Source organism: Raphanus sativus, chromosome 3 (genome assembly GCF_000801105.2).
Source record: "Raphanus sativus cultivar WK10039 chromosome 3, ASM80110v3, whole genome shotgun sequence".
NCBI lineage: Eukaryota > Viridiplantae > Streptophyta > Magnoliopsida > Brassicales > Brassicaceae > Raphanus > Raphanus sativus.
In genome coordinates, this window is record NC_079513.1 from 18,746,767 (window position 1) to 18,756,527 (window position 9,761).

The window sequence follows — 9,761 nt, forward strand, 5'->3', positions numbered from 1 at the left end:
AAGGAAGTTCTTATAAGGCCTATATATCTAATGTATACTTGCATAAACAGAGCTATAAAAGGTAATTGGCATGGTGAATATAAACAAGGGAAATTTGCCAAAAGAGAACAAAAAAACAAAGGTGGTGTCCCAATGGTATAAATGGTTTTTTGTCCATTTTTTCTCTTTTTTACCTTTTGTATTTCTCAAAACTAATTAAATAAATACTTTAGTCAATCAAAAAAATTATTAAAAATATCAATAATTAATAAAACCCATGTATGAACAAGCTGGTAATTTTATTTTTTTTTAAAAAGTTGACAAATAAATTTTTTTAAAAACGTTCTACTAAAAGTAGAATGTGTCTTCTACTAAAATTGGTGTAGTAGAATGCAATTTCTAAACTTAACATGTTCTTCTACTTATTTTAGAACGAGCATTCTACTATTTACAAAACTTCTAAAAAAGTAGAATGTGCATTCTACTTATTGTAAACGTATCTACTTTTCTTCGAAATGCATCTTCTACTTTTTTGAAGTAATCTAAAATAAGTAGAAAATATTTTCTACAATTTACTCTTACGTCTAAAAAAGTAGAAAGTGTATTCTGGATTTTACTCTTTCTTCTAAAGGTTTAGAAGACGGCTTTTATGGATAAGAATACCTGAATTTTAGCGAAAATTAGTGAAATTAGGCAAAGAAATATTCTAAAAATCTCCTAAAAATATGGTAACTTCCTAAAACGTGATATACACGATTTTACTTGTGGAAAAAAATAAAAGGAAAAAACGATTCTCCTCTTGTTCTTCATCATCTCCATAGTTTTCTTTTGATTTTTTCACAAATTCTTGTTCTCTATGATGCATTTATGCAATTTAAGAAGTTTTGGGCTAGAGGCGAAGTTATCAAAAGTTCAGGGACTAATATTGCAATAACTGAAGAAATCTCCATTGATGGAGATCACGAGCTTCTCTTCGCCGGATCTGTTGACAACGGCGAGGCCTGCTCCGGTGAAGACGAGAATGGCATAGAAGCTTCGTGGTGCTTCACGGTGGCTTGGAGAATGAGTGCGATGGAGAACTCGCGGCTGAGCTTCGACGATTGGAGCTCTCGGCCCGACGGAGAGGCTTGGCTGCGACAGTGAGCATGACGACCACGAGCTGAGAGCAAATACGCGCCGGAGAAGCTCAGATTGATGACGCGATGGTTCTGTAGCGGCTATGGAGAAGCTTGAAGCTCGAGAGAAAGAAGATGGAAATGTTTTCTTATATTTTTTTGCACAATAATCAATTAATTTCGTTTTAATTAATAATTAAATTAGTCAATGAAAGGTTAATTTTGGGTTTATGAAAAATTTTATACCATTAGGACAACTTTGTGATGGTATTATACTAAGGGGACACCACCCTTATTTTTTGTTCTCATTTAGCAATTTTCCCTATAAACAACAACAAAATCAATCGTACGTACGTTCTACATTTTCTGAAATAAAAACCAGAAAAGTAGAATTTTCTTCGGTATTTTGAAAATAATCCAAGACCTTTTTGACCTTTTGATCTTTAAGGTCACAAGTCAAGAATTTTTATTTATTTTCTAAACAAAGAGTGCAGAAGAAATTGCGATACTAGGTACAAATATACAATATTCAGTAAGACAGTAAGCACATTCATCTTTCTCCAAACTATATCACCTGCTATATATTCGAATTAGAAACCAATTATATTGCAGTAAAGGCCTGTTCGTTTGGTTACCGCCGGTTTCAGCGTCAGTGTCGGCGTCAGCGTCGGCGTCAGCGGCTGCGTCAAACTCGTTTAATCTGATGTTCGTTTCATAGACGCTGACGCTGATTGTTGTTCGTTTCGAAGACGCAGGAAATTGACGCAGACGCAGGAAATTGACGCAGCCGCAGGACGCCGACGCATGACGCTGTTTTGGATTGTTCGTTTGATTGACGCTACGACTATTTTCATTTATTCATATTTTATTTTTAAAATTTTGTAAAATTGTATTTTAAATAAATAAAATGTAGTTTAAATATATTTACATCCATAAGAATATTATGTTTAATTGATAATAAATTTTTGGTCAAATATAAAAATATTTGATGTCATAAATCATAAGCTAAATAAAAACAAAAATAATACATCAAACTACTTTTTTTTTTGGATAAACATCAAACTACTTTATAATCATAATCAATCATATTAAAAAAATTATACTGAAGTAAATATGATAAAATCTAATTTTCGAAATTATCACTTCAAACAAATAAGACAAATATGTTTTACAGATAAAAGAAACATGAAATTAAGTTGGTTGATAAAAAAAATATTACAACAAGTCTTAAAAAAAAAATCAAATCATTAACTAAAACATGATTTAATACGGTAAACGTCGACTGCTTAGACCCATCAGCCTCGTCAGATTGTTTTTCATCGGCATCATCATCTGACTGCTTCTCCTCATCCTCTTCCTAAATAAGTCATCATATCAACTTACATCCTTAACGTTAGAAGAAGGATTCTCTTCTTTGAAAGTTTTGCGGAAATCATTCCTGCAAAATAGACAGACAATGCCAGCTTAATCTCAGTACATAAGCGCCAGCAAACAAAACCAAAACAAGACGACTATGCAAGGATGAAGATTACATGAAAATGAAGAAAGCAGTAAGAGGACGCTTGGGCTTGTTGTTAGAGGCAGGGCTCTTCTTCTCATCCTTGGCCTTCCTGAATCTCTTTGCCTTGGGTTCATCAGATGTTGACTTCTTCCTGAAGAAGTCCAAAACAATACCAAGAAGGAACAAACTCAATATCAACATATAGAAGAAGAAGTAAGTAAGTCTAACGAGTGTTGTTACCTCTCTACAGGTTTCTTCTTCTTCGCCTCAGCTTTCGTCTCAACAACTTGCGCCTCTGATAAAGAAAAAAACAGATAAGCTAAGTCACAACAAACTCAAGTCACCTACGAGAGACGATCAAACACTCACCTACGAGAGACGATCAAACACTCACGGAGATTGACTCGAATCTTCGCATCAGCATCTGTGTTGTTGACCTGAAAACATCATTGACAACAATTAGTATCGCCATAGGATATAAATAAACAGCAAGAGTCTCAAACCTGAATTTAAAAAAAAATCATCTGATTACCTTACAAGACAGTGAAAGACAGACAAAGCTTAGGAGAGCTTGAGACACACACACAGAAAGCTATGGAGAAGTCTGAGAGAACGAGAGAGAGAGAGAGAGAGAGAGCTGGTTCGAGAGAGAGAGAGAGAGCTGGTTCGAGAGAGAGAGAGATGGGTCTGAGATCGAGATTCCAGAGCCGGTCCTGAAATTTTAGGGGCCCTATTCAAAATTTAAAAAAGAAATTTAAAATTGATAATAATTTAAAGTTTTTGAAGAATTTTCTTTTTTGAATTATATATTATATTTAAAGAGAAAACTAAGTTTCTGTAAATATATAAAATAATATATTTTCTATTTTCTTTATGTCAAGTTTTTTTAACAATTCTTTATTGTAAGTTCATTCATTTTAAATCATAATAACCTTAAACCTATTGTTTTCTATTAAATTTATGCATAATAAAATATAGTTTGCTTCCTATTTACTTTAAATAAATTTGCATTATATATGTATCTCTATACATGGAAATTTCATTTTTGTAAAAAATACTTTTTGTAAATTGGGGGCCCCACAAAGTGGGGGCCCCATCCCAATGTTTCAAGATCATCTGTCCAAGCCCGTCTGCGAGATTCGAGAGAGATGGAGAAGAAAAGGCAGTGGCGTCAATGGAGAAGATAAGGCGTCTGCGTCAAAAATAGCTTAGGTATTTTTGTAATTAGCGAATTAGGTTAAAGGTAAAATAGTAAATAGGTTAAATAGACGCTGGTTATTAGTCGCAGCCGCGGGATTTTTGGGCGTCTGACGCAGGTTCTGGCGTTTAGACGCAGACGCAGACGCACGTACCGACGTCAATAAAACGAACAAGTTTGCTGCGAAAATCATTGCCGCAGACGGAGACGCCGGACCTGCGGCAACCAAACGAACATCACTTAAAACAACATTGTTTTGAACATGTTGACCTAACCAAAACCTTGGGTATTTTATATTATACATAATGATAAGAACGTGGCTGGAATTGGAGCAAAACAACAAGTGCATCATCATCTCATCAGACAAAAATCATCTAAATATAATTCAAATCAAGCAGATAATGCTAACTTTATACGTATATATTAAAATACAAAGTGCTTAAAATATGAGTACAATCAATCAAGAGAAAATAAAAATAAAATAAAAAAGGATAATGGGATGGTCACGTACACGTTCAGGTTCCCTGATTTACCGCTCTCACCCCCCCTCTCTCTCCCTCTCTCTCTCTCTCTCTCTCTAAATCGTTCTTTGTGAAAGTTTCCTCCTTTCTACGCAAAAGCGAACGCAGATCTTAATGCAGCTACAGTGATTTCGATTTTTTTTTTTGGGGTTAAAATATAAAACTCTTCTCATCAGCATCTGGGTTTCTCCCAAAGGTACGATCTTTATCCTCTAATATGGAATTGGATTCTCTGTTTCTAAGGCGAGATCTCGATCACCCGGAAAAGCTAGAGACTCTGTTTCCGATTAATCGTTTGGACTCGTTAGTGTTGTGTGTGTGTGTGTGATGTTTGAATCAGAATCTGATTCAAAGGAGTACACTTGTGAAGTAGATTTTGAGCTTTGATTCCCCTATAGTTTTTGATGCTCATGAGGTTCTGTACTGATCTGGTTAGGGATTCACCTTAGAACATTGAGCAAAGACTCAGACTTTTACTTCTACTTGATTGTTTAGCATGTTGGGTAGTGCTTGATCTATGCTTTTTTTTTTGTTGTCTGAAAAATGTATTAAGTTTGTGCAGAGCCGTTCTTGTTGCTCTTCCACTGATCTATAAACCATGTGGAAGTTCAAACCATTCGCTCAGAAAGAGCCCGCGGGTCTCGAAGGTCGTTACCTCGAGATAGGAAGCCTCAAAGTCCAGGTGAGAGGCGTCATCGCTGAAGGAGGATTCTCCAGCGTCTACTTGGCTCAAGACACAAACCACGCGTCTAAGCAGTACGCTTTGAAGCACATGATATGCAACGACGAGGAGTCGCTCGAGCTCGTGATGAAAGAGATCTCTGTTCTGAAATCTCTGAAGGGGCATCCGAACGTAGTCGCGCTGTACGCGCACGGTGTCTTGGATACGGGGAGGAACAAGAAGGAAGCTCTTTTGGCTATGGAGTATTGCGGGAAGTCTCTTGTGGAAGTGCTTGAGAGCAGAGGTGCTGGTTACTTTGAAGAGAAACAGGCTCTTTTGATCTTCAGAGATGTGTGTAATGCTGTCTTTGCGATGCATTCTCAGTCCCCACGCATCGCTCACAGGTATATACACACACGCAGCTTCACTAGATATCTTCTGTTGAGCTCAGATGTTACTGTTGTTGTTGTCTCAGAGACTTGAAGGCTGAGAATCTTCTATTGAGCTCAGATGGACAGTGGAAGCTATGCGATTTCGGAAGCGTTTCAACAAACCACAAGGTATTCGAAAGAGCAGAAGAGATGGGAATTGAAGAAGACAATATAAGGAAACACACAACACCAGCATATAGAGCTCCTGAGGTTTTGACTAGATAATGCTTTTTTAATACAGATTTATAAGGAAGGAGCAATGTTTTGATATTCTCATGTGTCTTTATTGGTTAAAATAGATGTGGGATCTCTTTCGAAGGGAGATTATAAGTGAGAAGGTCGATATATGGGTAAATGCCATTTTGAAAACGCTTCTCCTGATTGATAGATTAATCAATGAGGTCGAGGACACTAAATGTCTTTTGCAAATGGTTGCTAGGCTCTTGGATGTCTTTTATATCGGATATGCTATTTCAAGAGTGCGTTTGATGGAGAATCAAAGCTTCAGGTTTTAAACGGGAACTACCGTATACCTGAATCTCCCAAGTACAGTTCCTCTGTCACGGATCTCATTAGAGACATGCTTCAAGGTTCACCTGATGAACGACCAGATGTTACACAGGTAAATAATAATAATGACACTTTTGTTGTCATTTTGATGCAACAACTTGCAATGTGGCTAATACATTTTGTATCTACAGGTTTGGTTTCGTGTCAACCAGCAGCTTCCTGCTAATTTACAGAAGTCATTACCTGATGGACCACCTGAAATGCAATCTACTGACGGTTCATCATCAAAACCATCAAGCAAATCTTCTCCAGCACCTCGTAGAAGTCCACCACCTCCACCACCATCATCGTCTGGAGAACAAGCTAGTGGAGGAGGCCCTCTTGGTGCCTTTTGGGCGACTCAGCATGCTCAAACCTCTGTTGTATCAGAAGACAACAATACTAACATAGCTAAAAAGCCTAGTCCTGTGAGAGGAGAGGCTCGAGGTAAGGATACAAGTCCTGCTGCAGCAGCAGCCAGTAACAGGGCAAGAGTGTCTAAGGACGATGCTTTTAACTCGTTTGTTGCTGACTTTGATACCGCGAAGCTTGATAATGGTAATAAACCTGGAAAAGAAGAGGCATTGGAAGCTGAGATAGAGAGGTTAAAGGATGAGTTGAAGCATACAAAGTCAGAGAAGGCTGAGATTACTGCTAAGTTCGAAAAGCTTTCTGCTATCTGCAGATCGCAGAGGCAAGAGTTGCAGGATCTCAAGCAAGCACTTGCCTCTAAATCTGCGTCAGCCTCACCAAGCAGAGACTTGTCACATAACCAAACATCTCCAGGGATGCGTTCCGTGTCCTCAACTCCTTCGGTAATTACCTATAATCTAAGCGTTTTAGACCAACAACATTTAGCTTTGCATCAGTTTTTTCTTACATATTATTATGACTGTTCTTGTTGAAACAGAGAGATAGGGTTGAAGGAAGTGTTTGGGATCTTCAGCAAACAGACAGGTCTGATTGGTCAACAGGAAGCTCGGATCCAAACTCATGGCAACCTTTTAGTGAACCCGTGTTGGAATCTGCATCAAAGACCCTTAATCAGTCTGTGAGAACAAAAAGTAAACCAGCTTCTTCAGCTCCTGCTCCAGCAAGCCAAGGTTTTGAGCCATGGGGGTTCGAGACAGAGTCCTTCAGAGCTGCTGCAACGGCTTCAGCGTCTGCAACCCAAAGATCTGTAAGTTCTGGAAACACTTCACAACAGAGATTTGGGAACACAAAGATGAGGGATAACCAGAAAGCTGCTCAACCTGCTGGATGGGCTGGCTTCTAAAAAAACTCTCACTCTATCTCAATGCTCATTGATATTTCCTCGTACAACAACAACAGCTTCTTGCTTGCCATTACAGAATCTTGAAATCTTTTTGTAGATGATCGACCGAACATCCTTTGTTTTTGGCGGCTATATATAATATATATATCTACTGTTTTTATAGACTGTTTAAACTTACAGATTTGGTTTTTGAGGAATGGATAACTCATTCTTGAGATGTTGCCAAAATCTCGTATTTGCGTTAGAGGCCATGTTATGATCCGTATTCAAACCAGTGATTGCGTTTGTATTAGTTTTGGCGCCGTGTCATATACTCTTTGTATCAAAACCTGAGAGCTTCACATCCTCAGGCCAAACAATCTTCACATCTTAGGGAGTAGTTCCTCACTTCTTACAACCTCGAGCTCGAGTTAGTTACTTTAGTTTCTTCACTACTCCATCATGATTTTTGATTAGTTCGTTGATCTTTACAGTACACGTTATGCTTTTGTTTTGCTTGGTCTGTTTCATATTCTAAAAGTTCTGTACCTGTGCTTCTTTTTCAGTTCTCCCAGAAACTCTTTTCACAGGAAGAGGAAAGGTTAAAAGTTATGTTTTATTTTTTGTTTTTTGTTTTTAACTCAACTTCAAAGTTTCCATTAAACAACTGAAACAAACTCCATAAACATATCAGCATCTACTTCATTTTCAACCACATTGGTGTTACAGAATATAACTTGTTGTGTTAAAAGTTATGTTATATCTCCCTGGGTTGTGTGAGGTTACATTTTGTAAATTTCTCTGTTTTTATTTATTTATTTATAGTTGAGTTGCTCATGTAATTTTCAAAACATATGGTTTTATAATTAGATCTTCTTCTCTTTCTTATAATTTAACTTTATACTCTTTGTTTCTTAAATAATTTGTATTCGTAGTTTTTGTTGTTTGAAAAATAATTGAGCATGTTATTAATATAAATGGCATTTTTTGAATAATTCGAATTTTTAGGTGAATATGACAAATAAAAGTACCAAAAATCATTTGGTTAATTTTATTGTTTGATTTTGAGTTATGGGTTTTTTTGCAAAAAAGAAAAACCATAAATGAATGCAATAACTGTGAAAAAGTTAGTTTAAAAAAAAACTGTGAAAAAGTGTTAAAATAATGGTTAATTCTAAAAGGGAACTGAGTCCCACTCTCCTCCTATCTGATGTAACCGCAGTCTTCGAAGCACGTGAGAAGACGAGAACACGTACCTAATGACTTCTGGATGAAACCACCAAACGCATCCAGAAGTGAGAAGACGAGAACACGTACCTAAAGACAATGAATTTCCTTTCCCCTCTAAGGTTCCTTTTGGGCACATCCTTAGGTACCTGGTTAAAATTTGGATATATAAATTTCTTAACACATGCATGTTTTGGTTGTTTAAAAGTTGTTACTGCAGTTTCTTTTGGAACGTATGATTATTATCGATTAATTATGATATTATAACGATGAGAATATTACAAAGACGATTCTACAGTCGACAATTCTACCACCATGTGAGAATACACGCCTGACTGCACCACTCTGAGCCGTCCTATGAGATCCATGTTCGATGGTACGCCATGCACCAAGCTGAAGATCTCATGTAACATATTTCTCCATAATCTGCATAATTTGATATTTTCTGGGGTTTGAACCCCAGACTTCCAGGTGTAGAGCAATTGAAACCTTAGTCAAACCACTGGACTAAGGGGGCTTCCACTTATTACTGCAATTTAAAACGTCATTCATTTTCTAGACTTATTATTCCAAAACGTATCAATATCATTTGTTCCCATTTTATACCCTTAACGAAAATTACAATTTTTCTAAAAATATCCCTATTTTTGCAAATAATTAATAAAATTCATTAATGGCTTTTGAATCTTTTGATTTTGGGCATGCATATTATATTTTAAATGGATCAATAAATAATGGACTTACACATATTTATAAGATATACTCCCTCTGTTTCGAATTATTTGTCGTTCTAGAGGAAATTTTCTATTTCAAAAAAGTGTCGTTTTCGGTTTTCAATGCAAAATTATTGATAATATTCTCTATTCTATTTTTCTATTGGTTGATATATGGCTAGGTGCATTGGTAATAGTGTTTTTATTTTGGAAATATATAAAATTAAATGTTTTCTTAATCTTTGTGCATAAGCTTAGAACGACAAGCAATATGAAACGGAGGAAGTATTACTTTTATTTAATATAAACTAGATCTTGACCCGCACAACTGTGCGGATGCATGTTTTACAGTATATACTTAGTATATACGAACTTTAGAAAGTTAAAATTTTACGCCTTCAGTTTCACTACTTTTGTTTATTGTTTAAACTATATATTTCATTATTATGTTGTGTAATAGAGTCCGTAAAATATTGTGAACCGTAAACATCGTAGTAAGAATTTTACAAATATATATAATTTTTGTAATTTAATAATTTTGTAACTTAATAATAATGTATTATTCTTAAATATACAAAATAACTCATGAGATGGATCACAATATAGTTATA

General features: G+C 36.1%; 1 protein-coding gene and 1 long non-coding RNA gene across 3 annotated transcripts; one reads left to right on the top strand and one right to left on the bottom strand.

Annotated features, from left to right (window-relative positions):
* Positions 1–2,242: 2,242 nt before the first annotated feature.
* Positions 2,243–4,229, bottom strand: LOC108846916 (uncharacterized). The gene is made up of 6 exons (XR_008943289.1): positions 3,654–4,229; positions 3,128–3,325; positions 2,965–3,032; positions 2,836–2,890; positions 2,627–2,746; positions 2,243–2,532 (listed from the first exon to the last, which is right to left on the bottom strand). It is a non-coding gene; the product is annotated as an uncharacterized LOC108846916 (long non-coding RNA).
* A 124-nt stretch (positions 4,230–4,353) lies between these two features.
* On the top strand, positions 4,354–7,448 carry LOC130509145 (uncharacterized). Of its 2 annotated transcripts, none has more exons than XM_057004815.1 (7): positions 4,354–4,510; positions 4,877–5,379; positions 5,451–5,616; positions 5,706–5,756; positions 5,846–6,028; positions 6,108–6,770; positions 6,866–7,448. In XM_057004815.1, exons 2-7 carry the CDS (start codon positions 4,913–4,915, stop codon positions 7,229–7,231), a joined length of 1,896 nt encoding a protein of 631 aa, XP_056860795.1. In that variant the 5' UTR covers positions 4,354–4,510; positions 4,877–4,912; the 3' UTR covers positions 7,232–7,448. The 2 variants fall into 2 exon arrangements, with proteins under 2 accessions (XP_056860795.1, XP_056860796.1); XM_057004816.1 differs by having other exon boundaries at positions 4,359–4,510; positions 4,868–5,379.
* Positions 7,449–9,761: the final 2,313 nt, after the last annotated feature.